This window comes from Drosophila pseudoobscura, chromosome X (genome assembly GCF_009870125.1).
Source record: "Drosophila pseudoobscura strain MV-25-SWS-2005 chromosome X, UCI_Dpse_MV25, whole genome shotgun sequence".
Classification (NCBI taxonomy): domain Eukaryota; kingdom Metazoa; phylum Arthropoda; class Insecta; order Diptera; family Drosophilidae; genus Drosophila; species Drosophila pseudoobscura.
The window spans coordinates 64,422,783-64,449,405 of record NC_046683.1 but is presented as its reverse complement, the minus strand read 5'-3'; the positions used below and the strand labels follow the sequence as shown (position 1 = coordinate 64,449,405).

The 26,623-nt window shown below is 49.0% G+C and overlaps 1 protein-coding gene across 7 annotated transcripts; it reads left to right on the top strand.

Moving 5' to 3' along the window:
* The first annotated feature begins 240 nt into the window (after positions 1-240).
* On the top strand, positions 241-23,512 carry Exn (Ephexin). Of its 7 annotated transcripts, none has more exons than XM_033384343.1 (9): positions 241-579; positions 9,911-13,340; positions 14,683-14,786; positions 19,902-20,122; positions 20,186-21,208; positions 21,274-21,493; positions 21,556-22,574; positions 22,638-22,842; positions 22,904-23,512. In XM_033384343.1, exons 2-9 carry the CDS (start codon positions 10,006-10,008, stop codon positions 23,065-23,067), a joined length of 6,291 nt encoding a protein of 2,096 aa, XP_033240234.1. In that variant the 5' UTR covers positions 241-579; positions 9,911-10,005; the 3' UTR covers positions 23,068-23,512. The 7 variants fall into 7 exon arrangements, with proteins under 7 accessions (XP_033240234.1, XP_015043887.2, XP_033240235.1 ...); XM_015188401.2 differs by lacking the exon at positions 241-579 and adding an exon at positions 5,196-5,830; XM_033384344.1 differs by lacking the exon at positions 241-579 and adding an exon at positions 7,103-7,306.
* Positions 23,513-26,623: the final 3,111 nt, after the last annotated feature.

The following is a 26,623-nucleotide window of genomic DNA, read 5'->3' as shown; positions in this document are numbered from 1 at the left end:
CCGCGACCGAACGAACGATCGTCCAGAAAAGCAGCTCCATTAACGCGTATCGCATATTTCGCGCTTAATTGTGATCGAAATCGATTGGCGTTGTGCAACTTTTGTGATTGTTTGATTGATCGCTGCAACTGCAGTTGGCACTCATCAAGTAGCAGTGCTGTGTGTGTGTGTGTGTTTGTTTGTTTTGTGGAAAGTAAAAGTAGAAGATGTGGCAAGTGTCGAGGCTGCTGCTGCTTCTGCGTCTGCTCCGGGAAAGTGCACAAAAGATTGGCCATTGACAGTGGGCCATAGCCATCGCCATAGCCATCGCCATAGCATGGCTAAAATGATAATTCTGCTTGGCTGATTTGTATATGAAAGCGTTCAAAAGATAATACTTGGCCATTAGTTGTTATATAAGAAGTGAATCGCCCCGCGGCTGATTAGCATAGATACAAAGAGAGCGAAACATTGGATACTGATTGATTTAAAGCTGCCAAATATACGCATTTCGGATTTGGAATATGTAATTGCAATCACACTGGGGATTATTCACACTCGCAGATACCCGGCCAGAACGCCAAGAACGGCCTCCAAAATGTAAGTAAAAATCGCAAGAGAAAGAGTTCGATAATAAACACTGATAAGGGAATTTAAAACTGCAATTCGATTGTGTGGTGGGAAGGGAATAATGAATAATAAAAACAATGCTGGGGCACTGATAAATGCGAGCACTTGTGCTTGAAGAGCAATAAATGCACAAAACAAGTATGATTAAGTGGAAGGTCCACTTCAATTTATCGTACAGAATATCCGCTCCGGGGAGTTACCACTTTATCCACATACATACATATGTAGCTCGAGTTTGCTTTGCACTGCTCTTTTTTATAGCACTTCTCGATCTTGTTGTTTCTGGTGTTGTCCAACGCCCTTCTTAGCCAATTTACGGCTCTTCGCCTGCTTCCGTGCAGATAGAAAGCTGCCAAAAGCAAATAAAGGTCGGGCTCTGGCTCTAGCTCTGGCTGTGGCTCTGGCTCTGGCTCGGACTCTGGTCTTTTTTACCCCAGAGGCTATGGCATGGCTATGGGCATTACGAAAGTGAAAGACCCTCGTGATGTATGAATCCCCGTTCTATGGCTGGGGATTTCTTAACAACATGGGGCTTGTTCGTGCGGCTTAAAGCCAAGCCTTTGCTTGCTTTTGGATTGTTGGAACGGCTGCCAGTTTCAGTTTCAGTTTAAGTTGCAATTCCAACAATTTCTTCCGGCCTCATTAAAGGCAAATACAAGTTTACAATAAGCAAACATACATATGTCCCCACGATTACGATTACAATTATGTCGCTGGCTGTCCGTCTGTCTGTTGGTCTGTCACAGTGCAATTCTGTAATGCGACAATATGACGCGTGTGTGTTATGGAGAGGCTTCCGTTTCAGCAAAGAAGAAATCACCATAATAACTCTTTTAGTTATGCGGTGCGCAAATTATGGCCCGGAGTGGGAGAGGGAGAGCGAGAGCCGCCGTAAACACTGACCACTTTCCATTTTCATTCACATGATCTCACAGATCTGTGCGGATCGAGAGGGATCTCCCCAGCTCCCCGACCAGGCTGCTCAGCCTCTTTGCATAACAATTGCCTGGTGCCCCCCAAAGTACTGGCCATATAATTTGTGGACCCGGACCCACGCCCACAGCACCACAAAATTGGTCGGTGGTCTGCGTGGGGGCTGTAATTGTAATTGTAAATTTGTATCTCATAGATACACATAATTATAATTTTTAGGTGCAGCAGTCGGCACAGTCGTTGACAGAATAGATAGACAGCAAGACAGCAATACAGCATCGACTGGAATTGGCTATCTCCATTCAACGGAGGGGGACTTTTTCCATAAACATTCCTCTGGCTGCATGACTCATGCCACTTGCCCCAGAAGAAGAGGAGGAGGAGATAATGTTCGACTCTGTGATGCTGGTCAAAGAAACCTGTAAGCCAGTGCTGACGGCATGCAGAAAAAGGTGGCTGCTGCGCCGCTTACTCACGTGGCCAGAGATCCAGATTACCCTCTTGGCCAAATTGCCTGGCGAATGCATTCGCTTCGTCGTGCCAGCCATTGAACTTTGAGTCTCCCTCTCTCTCTGTGCCTCCCCCCATCAGCATTTTTGCACAACAACTTAAACAGAGAAGTAAAACACGTCATCGTCACGGCTCGAATAGCTGGTGACATTTTCAATGTGAAAACTGCAGCGTAAATTATTATGTTGCAGTGAATCGATCGGATATGATCTGATCAGGTTGATTGGAGCTCGATTAATCCAGAGAATGCCAATGAAGCCGATCAGCAGCAGGTTATATTTGTATTTTTTCTTTTTTTTGCCAAGTTTTTGGCTTTGGCGTATTCCCCCGTCCTCATTGGTATGCCACAGGTCGTGCCACAATCGTTTCACATTGAATATATGGATGTTTTTTTTGGTGTCATCTGAAGCATTCTATATGGTTCAATGCTGGACAATTTGGCAGCCCACAAAACTGTGTCACCCTCACCCTCACCCTCACCCTCTGTGTGTGTGTGGGCGATATTTTGAAAATAAATAAATACTAATGTACAGTGATCGCTTGATAGAGCGTTTGCTCGCCTACGATTGCCTTTTGTTTCTTTCAAATATACCTGTGTACATCCGAGAGTTCGCTCTTTCCAGGTACCACTGTCCCAGCGATCCATGGCCAAATCAGGCCTGGAGAGTTCGTTGCTCTAATCACAATAACCGCGATGAGACATCGCTTAGTCCATGAATAATTAATTATAATAAACCGTATGCCCAATGATGATAAAGAAATTCCCAATTCTTTTCCGACAAACTGATTCATTTACCACAAGGCTAGAAAGCCATCCATCTCGGCATATTCCCGGTACAAATATAACCCATTTACTCACTTTCTTCTCTTTAAATATATTCATGTATGTAAAACTCTTTTCGATATCGGGCGGCCCCCCCTTTCCACTTTTACTGATTAAACACGATTTATCTAAGCGTCCGACAACTGCATGAACATGGAGTACGTGACTGGAGATCTATTCTAAGCGAATCACGTTTACAAACGGAGATTGGGACACAGAACCCGAAGACCCCCGACAAGGCCATCTAACTTGGATTTCAATACCCCCGAAGGTTATGCTCGTGCACCACCTTGTGTACTCGTTCGGGGATCACTCCTAGGCCTAAAAGGCCACCACTAGAAGATATGATCGATCTTCTCTCAGACAGATCTGTTCACTCTCTGCTGCTTCACTCACTTTTTGCTGTAGTGCTTCGAACCAAAGTACCAAAGTTTTCACTAGGTTTCTTTGGTTTTTCCGAGCAGCTGCATGCTGATGACAGTTGGAAAGCGGCAAGGCCTTGTTTCAGCATCTCTGCTCCGTGAAACGCGTTGTAAAATAAATTAATAGACCAAAAACACCCAAGCAAACGCTGAGAAGAAGAAGTTTCGTCAGCTGAAATGCTGGCGATAATTAGAGTTTTGCATTACAGCAGCAGCACTAAGGCAGCAAGGCAGCAAGGCAGCTGCCAGTGATTAATGGGCATTGTTTCGCATACGCCCCGTTGCCCCACCAAAAGAGTCGCAGCAGCCAGGGCCTGAACCGAACCGAACAGAAACCCACCCGAAAACCGAAAAAAGAGCAGCAAGAAAATGAAAAGAAAATCCGCCACTTAATGCAAATTACAGAGACAGATGGGAGATACGGATACACAGAGAGCCACATGTGGCAAGACGACTGGCCTGGCTCATAAATACGAGTACGAGTACGTACTACAAACAGATCCGATGATGTGCCTGCCCCACTCTGGGGTCCAAGGCGGGCCCCATGTATGGGGCGCCAACTTGTTGTTGCTGCTGCTGGGATGTGCTTTTTTTCGAGCTGTTTTTTTCGCATTGAATTGAATGAAAATGAAAATGGAAACCAGGTTTGCAGGTCGTTGAAATTTTTGTGGTTTTTTTTTTTGTTGTTTGCGCCAAACTTTGCGAAATTCAAAAATTCCTTGGAATTTGTTCCACTTTCAGTCTGTTAATCCATTCTGTTAAGCCAACAGATAAGCGGCACGTAAAAGCTCACTGTAAAGCCACTCTGTTCCGCTACTCTGTAAAGGCACTCTGTGAAGCTACTCTGTTAAGCGTTCAGGCAGAGTATATTAACATAAGGTGAACTCCTTCCGGGGCCCGCTCTAACTTTAGTTTGTGGTGTGTGTTTTTTGGTGAGTGGGAACCAAGGGGGAGAGAAAGTGGACTCACCTTTTAGCAACACACCTTGGGCTTCTCTTTTGAACTTGGAGAAGAACTGGTACTGGAATTTGTTCGCTGTTAAATCCTACAGAGATGGACTCCGACCGGTTTGCTTAGCAGAGTGTTAACCGATTCATGTTAATGGCACTGTGATCCACATTTGTATGGACGCTCAAGATATTAGAGTATTTTCGGTGCGTTTTGGGTCGCGTTTCGTGGGTTCGAAACCAGTCTCCGCTTCTCAGGCGCTTCTAATGTGATTTACTCAGAGTTGGGGCCTCCGCGGACATACCAATGCCTCTGTCGATTGAGTCTCAAAGACGGCTTTGCTGATGGACTGCCGAATCAATTAGTGGCGCTGCGACTTAATTAAAATTTGCTTGGCTAATTAAAAGCCAGAAGAAGCCAATGAACGATCCCGCACAAAGAACAACACTTGTGCCACCCGAAGCATCCGCCACACATTTTGTGGGTCGCATGCCTCGAGAGAAATGCATTTCGCAGCAGAGCCACACAGCCAGAGATAGAGAGAGAGAGAGAGCGAGCGAAAGATGCAGCGGAGAAGCATAATCCAAAACAGAATCAGAACAAAACGTAGCTCCAAAAGCCAATGCACAAGAATGCGAGACGAGCGCGGGGCGAGAGATCGATCCCCAAGTGGAGTTGCAGTCAAAGCCAGCCAGCAGCCAACAGCCAGTCGGATATGATATTCTCCCCAATCCCCAGCCCCCAATCGACAGCAGAAACAGGAGAGAAAACAGCAGAAGAAACAAGCTTGATTCCGACAAGGTGGGGTCTGTCTCGCTCCCTCCCGAGTCACTCGGTATGGCATGTCGCTCTGTAACTCTGTAGCTCTGTAGCTCTGTGGCTCTGTTTGCGTAAGAGCACTCCCTGGCGGTGTCTCACCTTGCGTCAATACACCTTGTGACAGCAGAAAACAGCGTCTTAGGCTCCCCACACACAGCAATCGACAGCAGCGGTGGCGACACTCTTCACTTGTCTTTCGTTCGTCGTTCGCTGGAGACCGTGTTTTTGGGAGCTTCGCTCCATTCCGAGGGCAGTTCGCGCGTGTTTGTGCCACCGTATCCGAGTGTTTTTTTCTGTGTGGACCCCCGAAATTGGGGAGTAGATAATACAATAGTACAAAAAGAATGCACAAAATGCAGTGTCAGAATCCAGTGCAACAGCTTCGATCTATCGATTTTGGGGCCAGCGTTAAATGAAAGCTGGCAAAAGTGAAACGCCCACCAGAAAATTTGCGTGGTGGTATGCTCTTGAAAGAATCTAGCCAAACCACTTGGCAAATTCCACATACACACACACGAGATAGATAGATAGAGACAGAGACAGAGACAGAAGGAGAGAGAGAGCGAGATCTGTCCATAGAAGCAAAATTTCACCAAGAAAAGGCCTGCGCCTGCACCTTGGGATATTCTTGGCTCTGCTTGGAAGCCCTAGCGTTCCCCGGTGGGAGGGGATGGTCGTACATTCCTCAGCCAAACATCGATCTTGGAACAGAGCTTACTACGATCGTCGAACGCCTTGTGGATTATATTGGCTATGAATTTTGATGGTAATTTAACGCTTGCTTTTTCAACTTTAAACTTCTTTGACTTTGGATGGTTACTGGGTACTGGGTACTGGGTACAGGTACTCGTACGATTACGATTACGATTACGATTACGACTGTATCTGTGGATTGGCCTCCGCACTGACCTCTTCTTGTGCGTCTTTTGCTTTGGATTCTCTTACGGCCTACGGCTTACGGCTTACTGCTTACTGCTTACGGTTTACGGTTTAAGAACTGCTACGCTACCTACCGTTGTTGTGTGCCCCCTACCATGTTTCTGTTGGTTCTGGGGCCATGTTTTTATATGCTGTTGGGGTTCCATTAGCTTCACTTTGCCAATGCTGCACGCTAATTATACGCCTCTATGCCTTACGCGGTCTATAAGTCTGTCTATGGGTCTGTCTCGTCTCGGAGTCTGGGTCTGACTCTCTGGCGCTGGTGCTGCTTGCGGTTCTTGGGCAACGGAGCTTGGAATGCAGTTAATGCTCGTTTTGCATACATATTGTTCATGTATCTTTCACATTCTGGTATCTAGATAAACATAAAGTGTGCACAAATTGTTGCCTCTCTGCCTGGGCAGCAATTGTTGCCCCCTAAATTGCACTTGCAGCGTAACTGTGGGGGCAGGCGCTCGCCTGTCCGATAAGGCGTGTGAGTCAGTCTGCAATAAAATGCTTGAAACCCAATCTACTGGGAAATGTAGCTAAATATAGGTGTCACATTGCGCAGTGTAGGGTTTCTTCGGAGGAGAAAAGACACTCATCATCGTTTCAGGGAGATGTTCGTTTGAGCGACAGATAATCCAGGAAATGAAAACACATGTTGATTGGGGCTAGAAAATTGTCTCACAAAAGGGGGAAAGAGTGAAGGAGTGCTTTCTTTGTGGACAAATTGAATTTGCCTTAAACTCGTGCGTGGGCGTGGTGGGAGGGGGGAGGGAAGGGGTGTCTCAACCAGAAAGTCAACAAAGCATAGCTAATGCACACAAAAGGGAACGCACTCGCAGACATCTGCCATGTGCTAGAATAAATAGTAGGAACTACCCCTCGGAGATTCCACCCTGCCCGACCAATGGAGTGGCAGGGGAAACTATCGACCCAGGGGCTTGTTTTGCATATAAACCATACGCAGTGTGGCCTCCGATTGAGGGTGTGAGTGAGTGGACCTCATCGAAGGTTTAGGGGTTGCACAGTGCCAGCCCTCTAGCCAGACCTTTCAGTTGGCCAACAGTCGAGCCACGACCCACGAGCCACGGGCCACGGGCTGTTTTGGTGGCTGTTCTCGAGCCAGGAACTGTTGCCACCAGCAACACGAGCCAAAACAAAAACAAATACTATCCATAGTCGTAATCGAAAAGTCGTAGAGGTGGCACAACAGTATTTTTTCAGTCGAAGGTCCTCGTTTGTGCAGTGAGGCGATGATGTAAACCCTGTGAATCCCTCAAGAAACATACCCTTTCCGAATCGTGCTACGCAAAGTGTAAGAGAAGTGCTATCCCACATATATTATAGAGTTTTATTGAGGGAACTCCACTCAACTTCGGACTTCGGACATCTGAAATGCTTTGAAGACCATCTAAACCTCTAAATCATGGCCAAGAAAGACACTAAGACAGTTCATTAGCTGGAGAATCGTTGAGACAAAAACACACACAAAACACACCGAAACAAAAAAAAAAGGAAAAGTAAACTTTCACATTTCTAATGGCTGCCTTTTGTTGTATTTGTTGTTGTTCGGTATGCAAAATGGCAATAAATTTTCTTTGATTTAATTTTCGAGAAATTAAAATATATTTCTACAGCTAGATTATTTCATTTCATTCCCCCATTCCGAATTCTGTCTGTCTGTCTGACATTACGGGCCCGATGCGGTGGGGTCTTCCGCATTCGCAGTCGAATCAGAAGATTATTCCAAAGAAGCGTGTCTAATCTTTGGGATTCTCTGGCTTTTGGCTTTTGGGCTGGGCGGGCATTATCACTTTCACTCTGTGAAGACTCGCAGCTGTCGTCAGCAGCGGGAAAATCTTCATCAAAATGATAAAAAGCAGACAACAGAAAAACGCAGATACAGACCCACAAAAGCGGCTGCCACCGCCTCTGCCACCGCTGCTGCATCCGTTTTGAAAGCCATTTGCATTCCAATGGCCAGATGACTCCCTGCCTCCCTGCCTCCCCATCATCGATGATCATCAATGGAATGAATTTGTAGCAGGTGCAGCTGCGGCTCAAATGCAGCTCATCAAAATCGAGTTTCTTTTCTTTACAATGCAATGCCTTTCAAGATGAGGCTGATTTTTATTTCTTTACTTTTGTATTGTATCTCCAGTTTCGGTCTGAGTTTTGTCAATTGTTTACATTTTCCTTTTCGGCCTCAGAGACACTGTTTAATATGCAAAGCATTTTGTATTGACCAGGCCAAAAAGCTGTTGACCGCCTCAACGTCTCAACGCCTCAACAGCTCACTGCCTTGAATGGCCTTACCCTACCCTACCCTACCCTACCTTACCTTAGATATACTCGTATGTGTGTTTTTGTATAAGGCATTGGAAATATCAGCTTTGTGGCAGCTGCTGCCAATACCCGTAGATTTATGGCTCAAGGGGAATGGTTCTTAAGGTTTATCTGGTGTCTGAAACACACACTCTTTCGTTTGAGGATTGTACTTCCCGCAAATGTAAAAGTGATCTCTGCGGGATTCCCCCCCGGATGGAATGTTAAGCCTGTTTGTTTTCCGCCTATCAAATGCCATGTTTGCACACTTTTTTCCACCAATTTCCTTGGTTAAATATCATACAAATATGTACGATTATGGCCCCAAAAAGACGTTTGCGTAATCAACAATTTTTAGCTTTTTATTTGCATTGCCACTAATACTTGTGTCCGTCTATCAGTGTATCTGTCTGTCTTTCTGTTTGGCTTCGTATTATATACGAAATAATAATATTTTGTTTAAAAAACCTTTTTGCAATGGCAAATAAAAATTAGTTTTGTTATTCTTGCCGCGTGCGAGAGCGGCAAATGTGACGGCTAGAAAAGAGATATACTCGTGTATATACAATCCCCATTGCCATCCCATCTCCCCCTTTATGCCACACAGGAGGTACATATGTACATATGAAAAAAAATGAAAAAAAAAATAGGAAGATGGTAGCTAACGAAGCTACCAAAAAGCCCGGCAAAGCGGCTTAAAAAACCATTCGGTGATAAAAAGAAAAAAAGCAAGAGAAATAGTATATAGACCCCACATCGTATGTGAGGCAAAAGAAATTGTTTGTGTCGCTGTCGCGTACTTTATGTAATCGCTCATTATAATTGGCATTTGTGTGTGCGTGTGTGTGTGTGTGTGTGTGTGTGTGTGTGACAAAAACGTGCCCCGTCTGCCCCACCAGCAGCGGTGGTGGCTGTGGGAGGGCTAACAATCGTCAGGTGCGAAGAGGTGGGAATTGTGGCTAAGACAACAATATTGTGGCTTTGTGCAATGCTCTGTTCCACCATCATCCATCGATCGCTGAGCGATAAGCTCCCGGCGGCATACAAAGCGTATCGCGCATACGCAATGTTGTACGCCAGCGCCCCACCATGCGAGCGATTTCTTGGTTGCGCAAAATAGTATTTGGGTTTCCTTGTGCTTCTTGCCGCCTTTTAAGTGCAGTATATATTATTATTAATGAAATGGGTGCTCAAAACACCAAAACGCATGAGTAATACCCAAAAAACCAAGCACAAGCAGAAACACAAAAAGACGTCAGGAATAAAAGTCTCGAAGATAAGGCAAGGGTATATACATATAATCGTAAATAATATATTTACGTTCCTTTATATGAATATTTCGATGGTGTTTGAATAGTAGCTCGGGGAAAATCAACTCACATTGACATACAGATTCAAATATCACTAGAAATTCATAACTCGCCCCACATTGTTGTACAAACACGCCTAACAGGCCTAACTCCGCTCACCGATTGGCCACCAATACTAGGTGGACAGAAACAGAACCACTTTGCATGAGTGACCATCTTCCATCATCAGACGAGCCAGAATTTTCACCAGCTTTCTCTTCTTTTTGTGCTCTCTGTCGTTCCAGGCAAGGGGCCAGCAGCAGCTGCATCATCGGCATCGTGCCGTTTGGTGGCACCGAAGTAGCAGGTAGACAGGTGAGCGTCGGAAACCACACCACGGATGTGGTCCCCAGCCATGGCCATGGCCATGTCACCTGTGCGGGATGCGGCGGCCCACACGCGCTGCGATCTCAATGGGAATCCAACGAGTGCGGGTGCAACAAATACCACAAGTGCCACAAGCTCCACAAGCTCGCCGCGTAAGACAAAAAAGACAATTATCAATTGGCTGGTGAACGGATCGCGAGCCGCCACCGCCACAGCCACACCCACAGCGAGTGCCAGTGTCAGTGCCTCCGATAGCGACAACAACAATCGGCAATCAGTGCGCGATAACGCCTCGCTAGACGATTATCAGAATCAGAATCAGAATCAAAATCAAAATCAAAGCTGCAATTGCGAGTCGCGAGCTTTTCGCGATTTCCGGGGTGTCCAAACGCTCCGATTGCTGTGGAACAGGCGCATCAAGAGCGCCAGCGAGGATCACACGGGGGCGCCATCGTCGCGTGCCTCCTCGCTGGGCACCCTCCGGATGCTGAACAAATCCGTCAGTTGTCTGGTAAACGCGTTCAACAATCCCTCGCCGGAACAGTCGCTGGCAAAACGCGCCGCCAGTCTGCACAATCTGCAGGACGCGACCGCGCAGCAGCAGCAGTTGCAGCGTGAAAAGGACAACTTCTACAAGTACAAGAACGCGGAGCAGGCGAGGATGCGTAGCAAGCTCCGACCCAGCAGCGACGAGGCGGTTATAAACGCCAACAGAATTCCGAGTGCAAACGCGACTAAAAACGCCAGTGCGACTTTAGTCGCCAGCAAATGTGACGACAGTGTTCCGCCGCTTCCACCTGCTGCCACTGAGTGCAATATGGAATCGCCGAGTCCGCGGCGATTATCAGATAACGTTATCTCCTCCATGGAGCAGGAGGAGGAGGAGGAGGAGGTGGAGCTGCGGGCGACGCCAGCTCGATCGCGAGCCCGTGCCCGAGTCCGCGTCAGTCTCAGCGCGGCAAGCGCCCAGAGTGGCGGCAGCAGCGAATCAGAGCATACCACTTCCACGCAAACATCTTCGACTGTGACGTCATCGGGGACGCGCACAGTGACAAAGCGAAAATACAGCTTCAAGACGCACGCGGGTAAATCATACGTGCAGCACCACACGCCGCGTCGGATAAACAGCAGCTGCCTCGCAGGAATGGGGCAGGCAACAGATGCTCCGCCCAGTAACAACAGCAGCGGCAACATCAGCAAGAACAGCCTAGTGGCCAAGCTGACGCAACAGTTCAACGAGATCATACAGAAGGATGCCCGCGTCCTAGAGGAGGTGAAGCGGAAGAAGGGCGTCTGGCTGGCACGCGGCAGCCATGTCTACAAGATCGTGGAGAAGCAGCCACCCGTGATGCAGCAGCAGCAGCAGCAACTGCCCCCAGAGAGTGGCATCTCGACGGTACAGCGAAATATCAAGAAGTTCGAGACGCTGGAGAAGCCATCGGTGCCGCAGAAGAGCGAGCAGCTGCGGCGACGGCATCTCGAACTGGTAGCAGCCACAGCCCAGACCAGGGGCAGCAACAGCCTCACACTAAAGACAAAGCGGAGTCTGAAGGGGAGTCCGGCCGAGCTGGAGGTGGTCTGCGAGGAGGCCAAGACGCCCGTGGAGACGGAGCCAGCCGCAGAGGAGGAAGCTACCAAAGAAGATCAGCCAACAGCAGGGCAGCAGCAGGACGTGGCGATGGATGATGATCTGAAGCCCGACCTGGAGATGGACGAGGAGCGGCAGAAGCAGCGCAAGCACAAGTATGCCTCCATCTACGAGAAGCTGCGTTTCACCTTCACCAGCAGAAGCCGGAAGTCGACCAGTCCTTCGCCCACCAAAAATGCACCCGAGATGGTTCCAGAGATGGTTCCAGAAATGGAGATTAATCAGAAAGAGGAGCTAGATCCAGAGCCAGATCCATATCCAGGAGGGAAGGACGCTAGCTCTCCCCAGATGATGGTCCCGTGCATTGAGGCCGATGCCGATTCCAAGATCCTCGACGCTTTGGAAGTGCTCGATCAGAAGCTCAAGGAGATCAGCGCCCATTCGGAGTCCGGAGAGCTGCTGCTGGGCACCAACGATGACTTCGAGCAGCGCCTGCTGCCCAACACCTCGTTCGTCTACCAGGCGGCCAACAAGCAGATCTCCAACAACCAGCTCCTGGTCAATCAGGCGGTAAACGTGACCCTAGTGAATGCCATCGAGGGAGAGCAGATGATCATGGAGCAGAAGCAGTTGATGAACGCGGAAAGGGAAAATCAGAAGGGGACAGTGAAGGAGGAGCAAGTGGCGCCCAAGGAAGACGACGCCCAGACAGACGAACCGAAGCAGGTCCCAGAAGAAGAGGAACCGGAATCCATCTACGAGCCCATAACACCCTCTGGCATGTCTGCCATCGAACCCAAGACTGAAGCACAGGCCTCGGGCCTGTTCAAGATCGCGGATATCCAGAAGTCGGAGATCATCGAGGACATCTACCAGACCGTGGAGGAGGCATCGGCATCGCCAACGGCAACGCCATCCTGCCCCAGGCCCAACACTTGGATGGAAGACTACGAGTCCATAGCGGGTTCCTGCGAAGCGGCTGCGCCCGATTTCGATGGTTACGAGTCCTTTGCCCCGCCCCCGCCCAAGCCCGCGGCCAACGCTGAGGATGCACTCCCCATGGCCACACCATCTCCTGGAGCGCATGGCGGCACACTGGGAAGGAATACCCGCGACGAGCTGCCAGAGTTGCCGAAACCAAAGCGAGTTCTGCCCAAGTCTCCAACGCCCCTTCGTCCGGCTCCCCCGAAACCGAATCACGCGAGCACCCTGGACCTGGGCAAGGATGAGGATGAGGACGAGAACATCTACGACACCATCAAGGGCTGCTACGAGTCGATGCACACCAAAGCCCCCGCCAGCAACAGCAACAGCAGCGGCAGCGGCGGCACCACCACCAATGACGCCATCTCCCTGGGATCCAACTGCTACGAGAGCATCTCCCACTACCGCAAGGCGAAGACAACGGCGACGGGGCATGGGCATGGGCCTGGCGGCACCTGCATCCAGCTCTCCAGCAGCGGCTCCACCCTGACCATCTCCTCGGACCACAAGACCAACAGCCTGTACGAATCCTCCCTGGCCGCCGCCGGCTGTGTGATCTACGGCAGCGCCAGCGTCGGCTGCCGTTCCTCCCTGGGCAGCGGCGGCAGTGCTTCGAGTGGCGGCGGGGCCAAGCGTTCGGGGGACAAGCGATCCTCGATAGCCGGCTCCAGCGACAACAGCGACGCCTGGGTGGACATATCCGACGGCGAGGGAGCATCAGCATCGCCAGCAGATCGCCTGGAGGCAAGGCCGCCCACCGAAGCCCAGTTTGTTGTGTGAGTAGCAAAAAAAAAAAAAAGATATACATATATTAATATTCCAGAATAATTGCCAGACAGGGGGGGAGGGTGGGGCAGAGTGCGGGCCCCCTTCTGTGGGGGAAGATATAAATTCTGCGTAGATTGCTTATCAGTTTGTTTGGGCCTTATCTTATCGGTGGAGCAGGCGGCTGACTGCCGCAGGGGCCCCACTCACTTTTTGTTGTCCGGATGTCAGTTTGGGTGTTGGGGATGGTGCAACGAGTGGCAACGAAGTGGGTTGCAACATCTGCTTTGTAGTCGTCCCCCCGTCTGTCCCCCCTGGCCACAAAAATCGTCACATGGGCAATCGGGTCAAGGCAGGCGATGGCTCTTATCTGTGGGCTGTCGATAAAGCAATCAGAGATTCGGGGAGAGTCCCAAAAGGGCAGCAAGGTTTAAGGAAACCCCTCTATATGTAATCCCTTAAGAATCAAAGGATTTGCAGTAATTGAAAAGCGGTTTAGATGTGGCGCGTGTTTTTGTAATTCGAAAAGGGGTACAGACCATGGGGTTAGGGTTTCAATTGGCATTTTCCATATTCCAGTCATCTTGTTATTATTTTTGTTTCTACTGTTTTCAACATCGCCATTAAAAACAAACAAAGAAATGGAGATTATTCTCTGGGTAACGTCATTCCAAGTCAACAAATTACGATATTCTGCATAAACAAAGCGTAGAAAGGGGATATACATAAATACTTTATATGTGCATACATACTCCGTATGCATGTTTGTATGTTTAGTAAATATAGTAAAATATTGTTGGGCTGCGATCGAATACGAAAGATCCGATAAAGATGGTTGTAGAAGATAAATTCGAAGATAATAATGGACCAAATGCAAAGATATTTGAGATCTTATCGATGCAATGAGTGACATTATAGAACCATTTCTTGGCCCTTTTTTACCAATGTTTGTCACCCATCCCATTTGGGATCCCATTGCAACACTCGACGCTTGATTGGAGCTCCTCCCCCTATTGCCATTAATTAGCTCGGCGACCCACAATTCCGTCTGTTATCAGTCGATAAGATTGCCGCGCCCCTTGAGGAAACCCTTGTAATGCACTCTTTGGCGCTTCTATTGAGAGCTCAAAGCTCAACGGAATCATGTCAGTCAGTGGATGCAAGTGCCGTGTCACAAATGGTCGTGCCTCCGGACAATTACATTTACCATAGCCCATAGAAAATGACTCTGTGGTATGATCGATTGCCAGGCCCAGAGAGCCCTGTAAAGTACTTAACGAAAACTATTTCAAGTCTTTTAAAATGGGAAATACCATATGATTAATATTATTTTCTTCCACCGATTATTTTCAGTGTACGGGAACGCTTGAAGCCACATCGTACCCGGAGCCCGGACTGGTCGAAGCGCATTAGAGACAAAAGACTGCAACAAAAGAAGGCGATAAGCTGCATAGAGGGTAAGTCTTTCCACAATAAGTATTTCTATTTGGGGATATTATCTACAAAAGTGCTCACCGAATGGAATTCTTTCTATTATCCGAATGGGAATGTATCTCAAATCCACGTACAAACGTCTCAGCTGGGCGTGCGATTGTGTAGCATCTATGAAAAAGCTGTGTTATCTAATATTTGTTCAGTTATTCGTTATTTTATCAAATTTGTTTCAATTGTTTCATAAAGCTTCCGACCCAAACAAAGCTCTTATCGATCTGCGATGGTTCGTGCCATGACTAAGCTTTAGCATCCACACATGGACTCCACAGCTGTGAACGTGTCTGTGAACGTCCGACGATTAGCCGCCGCTTAATTGTTTTTGTGTGGATGGATCATCAGGGCCACTTAAAAGGTTTTTTTGTCTCTCGCCCCCAGGCGCTGTTTGACAAACGAAAATGCCAAAAGTGAGGCTAACAAGTCGAGCAGCTAACAGACCACATAATTGCTCGTACACCCATTACAAATGAGAGTGAGAGTAAGCCCCCGCCGACAGCGCACCAAAAACAACAACAACAATAACAACCCGTTACATGAATCAAGTGTGTGAGCAGGCGCGCACACTGGACAAGAGAGTGGGAGAGTGAGTGGATTGGATTGTAAGCGATTCGACAGGTTCCACAGAAGCCAAATGGCAGGCAGGTTACATTCAAAAGGAGGAAAGGCCGACCAACCTCCAGTTGAAGCCTAGACATACACGAACGAGAGCGAGACAGATGGAGAGCGTGACTGCTTTACCTTCTCCTTAATATACCTCTCTGAGAGTGCAAGAGAGCGAACGAGCGTAAACAATGCCCATAAAGTGGACCGTGCAATTTATGCTTTTAGTACCCTGTATAGGGGTATATTTGATTTGTGGTGAATATGGATGTGTCTAACGTCCAGAAGGAAGCCTTCTTGATCAGCATCAATAGCCAAGTTGATTGAGCCATGTCTGTATCTCCGTCCGTCCCTATGAGCTCAGAGTGCTCAGAGATTTTAAGAGCTAGCAACAACATTTTGTTTCAAGACTTCTGTAATATGTCACTATTACACTATACAAGTGTATTTCAAAACTTCTCTCCGCCCCAGAGAATGAAAATCTGAGGCATCCCCAAAACTAAGAACGCAGAATCATAGAGAATGACCATATCTACCAGATTGCTCAATCTGGATCAGATCGGATTATTATTATAGTCAAAACTAGTCGCTACGCAGCGCCCGACGACACGTTTTGACTGATTTTCTGTCTCTCTCGCACGCACTCTTTTTCGTTCGTTGTTACGCGCCGTCTGCTGGAGGAGAGCCATACTGACTATGTATCGAGCTTAAATGTAGAGCTGCGGTCGCAGCAGCTACTCACAACGCTCCCCCTAGTTTGTTACTGCTGCTGTTGGGGGTCTCTGCTGCTCCATAGCCCGCTTAGCAAGTCAATCCAACGCGTTCAGCTCCATCGTGCGGTCGTGGGGGCTGCTGCTTCGCCGACAGAAATCGTAAAACCGCGCTCGCTCGCTTAGAGGAGAGGAATTTGTGTGTGTGATAAATGTGAATATCAGATAATTACGAATTGTAGTGTTGTTGCTGGATGCGATGCTCTGTGAAAATAAAAGAAAGAAAATCCCAAAGATCCCATCCCAAAAGATGATCAAAGACAAAGAAAGATACAGAGACAGAGAGAGAGACAAAGAGAGAGAAAAAGAGACCGAGTGCAGTGTGCAGTTTGCAGTTTGCAGTTACTAGTTTTGTTGTTTCTGTTCGCTTTGTGGAACCGAAAGCCGCAGCGCTGATGCCCTTACACCCCGTTACGATCCCCACCTCTTGGTTGTTGTTGCTGTGACGGCGACCGATGACGAAATTGTTTAGCGAAAACGAAAACCAGTCTAGAAACATAAAACCGCTGGCGAGCCAACCTTGAAGAAGTCTTAAAGAAACACGAAACAAAGGCAAATAGAGGGAAAAAAGATAGAGATACATCAGTCAGACGGGTAGCCAAAAGGAATCCCAATTCCGAATTCGGACGATGGATGACTTTGGCAAATAGACAACACAACTCCATAATGGCAGACTGTCGGGCTGTTAGTTGCACAAGCCCAGCAACCAGCAACCAGCCCCAAAACCCGCAAACCCCCAAACATGATGTGCAATATGCAACGGAACGGCGATTCATTCGAATTCGAGTGCGAGCCGTTCAAACGAGCATTGCGCATGCGCGTAATCCTATGTAAGGGGCTTCCCCCCCCTCCCTAGGCCCCACCCCTCCGGCGAAGAGAGTTCAGCGAACGCGTCGCAAAGTTGGAAATTGGAAAATATCTGGTAATTGTTTCACGGCCTGCCTGGCGTCTTGGGCTTTGGGTGAAGTGAAACCCCGCCGACAGCCCCGGCCCAATGGAAATTCTCAGCTCTACTCAACTTTTACCCGCGGCACGTTCGCCCGTTTTTCCATCACTCTTCGCTGAAACGACACGCAATACCTGCAGCGAAAGTGTCGTGAAAATATACGGAGATGTGGCATATAGGAAGCGCATAAAGCGAGCTTCGCAAGCGAGCGTCAAATTGGTTGACCATATTGGATGCCTGACCTATGACTGTGGGCGGCATTGGCCATTGGCTCTTCTACTGATTGATACTCGTATCAGTCCGACTGGAAGGCAATGACATCGTTTGGCACTCAACAAAAGTAACCTTAATGCCTCTGGCATTAATCAATCAATCATCGACCGATTATCGGACCTCTATTCGGACTGGTCTGGGGCCTGGTCCGCTTTTACAGCTGCAGATCTCGTATAGAGATCGGCAATCTGTTGGCCTTGCACTTGCAAATGGCCGTGCCTTGCAGCCAGACTGCATTCCAATGAAACAAAAGACTCACAGCAGAAGATCATCTTCGCAGAACTGTACAGGCCATTTCCATACACACACACAGATTCCTTGATGAGTATGTATGTATGTGCAAACAGTGCGCTCTCAAACAGATGAACTCCATTCTCCAAAGAGAGAACTATTCTGGTTCACAGAGACTGCTGCCAAGAGTGATTAAAATGGGATAAGTTGGGGGAACTTTCGCTTTTTGCTCAATTTCGGAAAGCAAAGAACAATTATAGAAGTGCATTTCGCCCAAAACGAGTATGCACTGTATGCTGCAGCATTAAGCAGCTGTATCTTTTGTTTGGAAATCTTTCAATTTCTCTGCTTAGTAATATGTCTGCAATATTTTATTTCCGCATTGAATCGCAAGCGTACCACACGTATTGTAACCGCCAGATACACTCGCATGTGGGCACGCACATAAATGAAACACCAAAATTCGCAGAATTTTCCCCCCATTTAAAACCGGTAATTCTCGGCTCGAAAATTGGGCGCTTTAGATACTTGGCGGCTTGTTCCAGAGAGTCCAGAGCCAGAACGAGGCGGCGGCGGCAGCTCCCACGCAGAACAAGTGTCGCCGCCAAAAAGTATCTTGTTTCTTGAAATATTTCTGCATATATAGCCATAACATATACGTATGTATGTATATATGTATCTATGTGTAGTATCCATGTCTGTGGTATCTTTAATAATAACCGTCAGACCGGTTCGCGTTCGCTGCGCTTGCCTGCCTCTGCCACTGCCACTGCCTCTTCATCCACGATCTCTGTGTACGTGTACGTATACGTAATATGAGAGCTGATTTCATGTCTAGTCTCATGCCCCGAGGGTGCTATGTGTCTCTAAAATTCAGAGCACAATCTGATTCCAGATCTCATAGAGCTGTGCATATAGATTGCCGGAAGAGTTTAGCCATGTTATCCATTCAGAGGACAGGTATCCTATGGATAAATGTTTTGAGTACTTGAGAGGGTGCATGATTTGAGATGGAAATGATAATATCCACTGTGATTTCGATAGCATATCCTACCAAAGATCGTATATACTTTGGCCTGGATTCTGCTCAGAGTATTCTGACTTCGGGCATGCCTCCATCACACAGTCTAGCACTCTCTGTGCCGCTTTTGAATTCGATTTGCTGGCCAGCCAGCAGTTAATCGCTCCATGGTACAGAGGCAGCACCTGCTGAGCCTGTACCATGAAAAACCCGCCGTGTATATCAATCTGCATTCAACCATGATTCCATTCCATTCCATTTTCCATTATATTTTGCGCTATTTTGCATGCCACTGCTTTTGATTTTGCTTTTGGTGTGCTGTGGTGTGGTATGGTGTCGTGTGTGCTGTTTGTTGTTGTAACCATCACACTTGCCACACTATCTATCTATCTATCTGTCTGTCTATATACTTGCGAGTAAATATGTACAAGCCTTGTATGGAAAAACTGTTTTATTGTTGTGACACTCGAGGGGTCTGTTTAATTAGCATATGTACGTACGTACGTATGTACACATCCCAGTGTTCTATTTGGGGGACTTGTTCAATCAGAGAGAAGTCAGCCTTCAATTGCTTCCAATTAAATGAAGCATTCGAATTCCGATTGCATTTCCATAAGAAAAGAAGTTAATCAAGGGAGACAGAGAAAGAGAGTTGAGCAGCAGCCGCAACAACATCTACACTTGGGGGAAAAATACCCTTAAATCTAACTAGAGGTTCGTTTTTCCCCAAGTGTAGACGACCCCGCATAAAATGTGAGACAAGATGTCCGCGAATTATCCAAAGAACGGTCAGCGCCTCAGCTGCTCGAGCAGCCTGAGCAGCAGCAATGGCAACCACTCGGATCTGGTGACACTCCCCCGCAAGCGTCGTCCGCGTGCCGCCGGCGAGGTGGCCGTCACCTGCCAGCAATCCACCAGCGTCTATCTCAATGGGCCGCCAACCGAGGAGTCCGTGCCTTGTGCCCCCGAGCCGCTATACCAGAACGAGGCAGCTGTCGTACAGCAGCAGCAACAACAGGCGACGGAGAAGAAGGAGAAGCGTCGATGGGTGCGGGCCGAGGTGACGACGATCCGGGTGTGCCATATGGAGCTGGGCAATCCCGGCCAGGAGTCCATGGTAGTGAGCACTTTTGTAGGTTCGTTCTGTGGGGATGGCGATATGTGCATGCAGCAGACTGCCAAGAGAAACCTTTAACCTCCTCTTTTTCATTCTTTTTTTATTATTTTTCAACCTCCACAGATGACTCCGATCACTATTACGAGACGCTGCACTCGAGCCAGCTGCAGCGGCAGCCGGATGGGGCACGCAGCGGATTGCGAGCCTCGCACCGACGCGCCAAAAACCACTCAGTCTCCGCCCATGCACTGGGCGAGCATGTGGCCAACTCCGACGACTACGACTCCTTTGAGACGGACAGCGATGAGCACGGCGAGGAGTCGCCAGGTCAGCGTCTGCGAAACGTGAGTGGATTTGAGTGGACTTTGAATAGAGAGAGGGGGACCCACTTAATGCCCTTTTTACAGCACAATGACAGCGGCGTGGACATGAGGAACCATCGCCTGCCCAAGCCACCGGCACCGCAGAATCAAGTGTACGAATTTGTGCGCAAGTTCAAGGACTTTATATCCAACAAAAAGTCGCCAAAGGGCAGCCAACAGAAGCTGTACGAGAACACGACAACGGGTACGGCCTTCTATGTGGAGAGCTGCGGCAAGAAGCAGGAGGAGATCTACGAGAATACCGAATACGCAGCCAAAACTCTAAGCAGCTCGGAGAAGACTCTGAATGGCAGCGGCAGTGGTGGGTTCCAAAGTCCGGCAGAGCAGCCGGCAGTTCTGCGGGCCAAGCAGAAGAACGGAAAGAGCCTCCGGTCCAGGCTGCGCAAGAGTCTCGTGGGTTCCACCTTCGACAGCAAGCAGCTTTCCGCACTGACAGCCACGCGGAGCACGTTCTACCTCGAGGACCCCCCCGAGGTGGGGCCGGAACCGAATAGTGCCGGGGAGTTGGACTCGGGCTTCTCCGAGAAGGCCTCTTCCGGTGATATTCCAGTGCAGATGCCCAGCGCCGAAGCACAGAAGTTCTCCACCGTGGCCCGCAAGGCCAAGAAAGAGGCCAAGGCCACGAGGCGTCGCACCACAATCGGCCTGCGTCCCAACGATCCCCCACCACCGCCTCCGCCAGCACCCCCGTTCCCAGGCCTCAAAGTGGATCATGGACAGGGGGGACAGGGGCAGCAGGGACAGACCACCTCGTGGTATGCCGAGTGCGGAGTCTTCAAGCAGTCGAGTCATCTCAATGGAACCCCATCGCAGGCCACCGATGACCTGGCCACGCCCACACCAAGTGCCCACGGGGGAGGAGGGAGCTCCTGGTACGCCGAATCGGGTCTCTACCAAACGAGCGGCATCTCTGTGGCCAGCTCCAGCGGCAGCTCTGGCGTCTCCACCGGCAACGAGGCAGGTCTGGGCGATGACCTCCAAACGGAGCCCCACAGCATGTTCTCCAATGAGCCACTCTATCAGATGTACAGCGCCGCCAAGCTGGAGGTGAGTCCACTGATCCTTCATGTCAGCAGAAGATCATCAGTCGATCCTTGATCGACTCCTTTCAGTCAATCACTCGCGATCTGGAGGTGCACGAGAGCTCTGCAGATGGCTATGAGGAGATCGGTATGCATGCTCTGCGCAGCCCAAAGCCCCAACCGGAGCCCGTCCACGTGGAACAGCTGCCCAAGCAGCGGCCATCCGCTTTGCAGTTGGTCGGCCCAAAGAACGGACCATCTCGGACGCTGTGGAGCGAGATCCCAGAGGTTATACACTCCGGAATACTGCGTAAGTAGTGCATCCTTGATGCAGGACCTTGAAGATCTTCAGTTCCATTTTAAATATTCCAGCCACACTGAAAAGCCGGGAGCGCAGCCTGCAGGAGGCCAAATTCGAGATCATTACATCGGAGGCCAGTTACCTCAAGTCTCTGACACTCCTGCGGCGCCACTTCATGAACAACAGCGCCTTTGTGGACAGCTCTGTGCTGAGTTCGCAGGATCGCAAGGAGCTCTTCTCCTACATTGTGCCCGTCCACGAGTGCTCCGAGCGGCTGCTGACGGAGCTGGAGTGCTGCTGGCAGGACAACATCATGCTGCACGGGCTGAGTCGCTGCATCTACGAGATTGCCGAGCGCCACTTCCACGTGTACATTGCCTTCTGCGAGCATCAGGGCAGGATGGACAGGACACTGCGGCGGCTGAAGGAGGCCAAGAACGGCGTCTTCCAGCAGCACCTGGAGAAACTGGAGGCGAGTCCCAGTTGCTGTGGCCTGAATCTGCTCTCGTTCCTCATGTTGCCCATGCAGCGGATCACCCGCCTGCCGCTGCTCATCGATGCGGTGTTCAGCAAGGAATCGCCCCACAACCAGGAGGAGTACGAGAGCTGGAAGCGCACGCTGGCTCTTGTCCAGAAGGTGGTGGCCCAGTGCAACGAAGCAGCCAATCGCTGGGAGCAAGCGCACGAGCTCGATCGCATTTCGAAGCAGCTGGAGTTCCCCTCAAACATCCGTGCCCTCGCCATTGTTCCCGTGGGAGTGACCAAGCATGGAGCCAAGCCTCGCTTCCTGGTCAAGCGGGGGGAGCTCACACATCTCGTGTGGCGGGGCGACGATGCCAAGCTGACGTTCGGCAAGCGGTTCACCAAGTCCAGCATCTATGCCTTCCTCTTCTCCGATCTCCTGGTGCTCTGCAAGCGCCGCGGCGAGTCCAACTTCAGTGTGTTCGACTATTGTCCCAGGAGCATGTTGACCATTGCTTCAGGCGAAACGCTGCCGCAGCTGCCAACCAAAGATATCAAGGATCAGGCCGGAAAAAACCTCATCCTGATGACTCTCCTCGAGAACTGCGACCGCAAGACAGTGGAGCTAGTGAGTCCCTAAAAGCCATTACTGTTTCGCTTTCCGGTTCTTATTCTTGTTAATCCTCTGCAGGTGCTTTCCTGCCCCTCGGTGTCGGACCAGCAGCGTTGGCTGCAGGCCATGCGCCCGCCAGAGTCGGAAACGCCAGGCGAAAAGCTGTACGAGTCCTGGGACTGTCCGCAGGTCGTGGCCAAGCATAGCTACAAGTCCGACGAGCCAGATGTCCTCAATCTAGAGCTGGGCGACGTTGTCAATGTAACACGCAAGCTGCCAGATGGTGAGTCTAAACCTTTCATTGCCTAATGATCCTCCCCTCTAATCATCTGCTCACTCTCCAGGCTGGTACCAGGGCGAGCGCATTCGCGATGGCGCTGTTGGCTGGTTCCCAGGCAGCTACACAGACGAGCTGAACTCGGCCCACGTCCGCTCCCGCAACCTGAAACAGCGTCACCGCCTCCTCACCTTCACGGCCACCTATCTGGAGGCGCAGAAGGGCAAGTGAAGGGCCACTGTCTTCTCTTCTCATTCGCTATCGTGGCCATCTCCCACCGCTTGCCACCCGGCAAGTGGTCGAGTATTATTGTATGTAGTGCTTGCACGAAGCAATTCAATCCATTGCAAACATTGTAGTCCGCAACAAACTTAACGTGAATTACCATTTAAATAACCGATAGGAAATGTGATAATTTAATTTAGATCGAGAAAAGCTACTACAGAAAATTAGAGCTACGCTGCAGATATTTCCCCACTATTCGATAAGCAATAGCCTCTAATTATATTTATGGATTGTTTTTTTATTTTTTTTTTGTTAGTATCAGCTTATTAAATTTAAAGAAGGGTGTACATGCAAATGTGTAAACAGAAGTAAAACAATAATGAGGAAAATAAGATATGCCTGTACTCCTGCGGGACGAATATTTATGCGTATTCTCGGTAAATAAATAAAATACGAAAAAAATTGTTGAATCACGTTCTTTGAATCCCTAAAAAGTGAATGTATCTATGAACTTCGAGGCAATCGGTTGGCAGGACTCTCTCGATCACGAAAAGGCATGCCACGAAACGATCGGCCGCTATGTAGCCGAGATATAGCGTGCAGAAGAAACCAGTATTTTAATGATATGCCAATCTTCTAAACGCTATATCTCCGACAAATAGGGCCAGATCGGTGAAGGACCAAGTTTCCCACGATCGTGGGGATCCAGACTGTCGATCGGCATCAAAATCTCGACTTCGAAAATGAGCCCGATTTTTGGCAAATTTAATGATGTAACCATCATGATTTTTTGCGAAAATCGTGAAAAAATGAATGTCCTTTTTTCCAACGGCAGTCGATTGGCGGGACTCTCCCGAGCACGGAAAGACATTCCGCACCCCGATCGGCTGCCGTATTTCAGAGATATAGCGTGCAGAAGAAACCAGTATTTTAATGATATGCCAATCTCCGAAGCGCTATATCTCCGACAAATAGGGCCAGATCGGTGAGGGACCCAGTTTCCCACGATCGTGGGGATCCAGACTGTCGATCGGCGAGACTCTCCCGAGCACGGAAAGAGGGGCCGCACCCCGATCGGCTGCCGTATTGCAGAGATATACCGTGCAGAAGAAACCAGTATTTTAATGATATGCCAATCTTCGAAACGCTATATCTCCGACAAATAGTGCCAGATCGGTGAGGGACCTAGTCTCCCAGGATCGTGGGGATCCAGACTGTCGATCGGCAGGACTCTCCCGAGCACGGAAAGAGGGGCCGCACCCCGATCGGCTGCCGTATTGCAGAGATATACCGTGCAGAAGAAACCAGTATTTTAATGATATGCCAATCTTCGAAACGCTATATCTCCGACAAATAGGGCCAGATCGGTGAGGGACCCAGTTTCCCACGATCGTGGGGATCCAGACTGTCGATCGGCATCAAAATGTCGACTTCGAAAATGAGCCCGATTTTTGGCAAATTTAATGATGTAACCATCATGATTTTTTGCGAAAATCGTGAAAAAATGAATGTCCTTTTTTCCAACGGCAGTCGATTGGCGGGACTCTCCCGAGCACGGAAAGACATTCCGCACCCCGATTGGCTGCCGTATTTCAGAGATATAGCGTGCAGAAGAAACCAGTATTTTAATGATATGCCAATCTTCGAAACGCTATATCTCCGACAAATAGGGCCAGATCGGTGAGGGACCCAGTTTCCCACGATCGTGGGGATCCAGACTGTCGATCGGCATCAAAATGTCGACTTCGAAAATGAGCCCGATTTTTGGCAAATTTAATGATGTAACCATCATGATTTTTTGCGAAAATCGTGAAAAAATGAATGTCCTTTTTTCCAACGGCAGTCGATTGGCGGGACTCTCCCGAGCACGGAAAGACATTCCGCACCCCGATTGGCTGCCGTATTTCAGAGATATAGCGTGCAGAAGAAACCAGTATTTTAATGATATGCCAATATTCGAAAGGCCATATCTCAGATAAATAGGGCCAGATCGGTGAGGGACCTAGTCTCCCAGAATTGTTGGGATCCAGACTGTCGATTGGCACGACTCTCCCGAGCACGGAAAGACATGCCGCACCCCGATCGGCTGACGTATTGCAGAGATATAGCGTGCAGAAGAAACCTGTATTCTAGGGATATGCAATACCAACTCCTAGGAGGGCTATATCTCAGGCAAATAGGGCCAGGTCGGTGAGAGACCAACTCTCCCAGGATCGGGAGGATCCAGACTTTCGAACCGCATCAGAATCTCGACTTTGAAAATGAGGCCGATTTTTGGAAAATTTAATGATGTAACCATCATGATTTTTTGCGAAAATCGTGAAAAAATGGATGTGTTTTCTTCCGATTGCAGTCGATTGGCAGGACTCGCCTGGTCACGAAAAGACATACCGCACCCCGATCGGCTGCCGTATTGCAGAGATATAGCGTGCAGAAGAAACCTGTATTCTAGGGATATGCAATACCAACTCCTAGGAGGGCTATATCTCAGGCAAATAGGGCCAGGTCGGTGAGAGACCAACTCTCCCAGGATCGGGAGGATCCAGACTTTCGAACCGCATCAGAATCTCGACTTTGAAAATGAGGCCGATTTTTGGAAAATTTAATGATGTAACCATCATGATTTTTTGCGAAAATCGTGAAAAAATGGATTTCCTTTTTTCCGATTGTAATCGATTGGCAGGACTCGCCCGATCGTGAAAAGACATACCGCACCCCGATCGGCTGCCGTATTGCAGAGATATAGCGTGCAGAAGAAACCTGTATTCTAGGGATATGCAATACCAACTCCTAGGAGGGCTATATCTCAGGCAAATAGGGCCAGGTCGGTGAGAGACCAACTCTCCCAGGATCCGGAGGATCCAGACTTTCGAACCACATCAGAATCTCGACTTTGAAAATGAGGCCGATTTTTGGAAAATTTAATGATGTAACCATCATGATTTTTTGCGAAAATCGTGAAAAAATGGATGTCCTTTCTTCCGATTGCAGTCGATTGGTAGGACTCGCCTGGTCACGAAAAGCCATACCGCACCCCGATCGGGGTATTGCTGAGATATAGCGTGCAGAAGAAACCAGTATTTTAATGATATGCCAATCTTCGAAAGGCCATATCTCAGATAAATAGGGCCAGATCGGTGAAGGACCTAGTCTCCCAGGATCGTGGGGATCCAGACTGTCGATCGGCATCAAAATCTCGACTTCGAAAATGAGCCCGATTTTTGGCAAATTTAATGATGTAACCATCATGATTTTTTGCGAAAATCGTGAAAAAATGAATGTCCTTTTTTCCAACGGCAGTCGATTGGCGGGACTCTCCCGAGCACGGAAAGACATGCCGCACCCCGATCGGCTGACGTATTGCAGAGATATAGCGTGCAGAAGAAACCAGTATTTTAATGATATGCCAATCTTCGAAACGCTATATCTCCGACAAATAGGGCCAGATCGGTGAGGGACCTAGTCTCCCAGGATCGTGGGGATCCAGACTGTCGATCGGCAGGACTCTCCCGAGCACGGAAAGACATTCCGCACCCCGATCGGCTGCCGTATTGCAGAGATA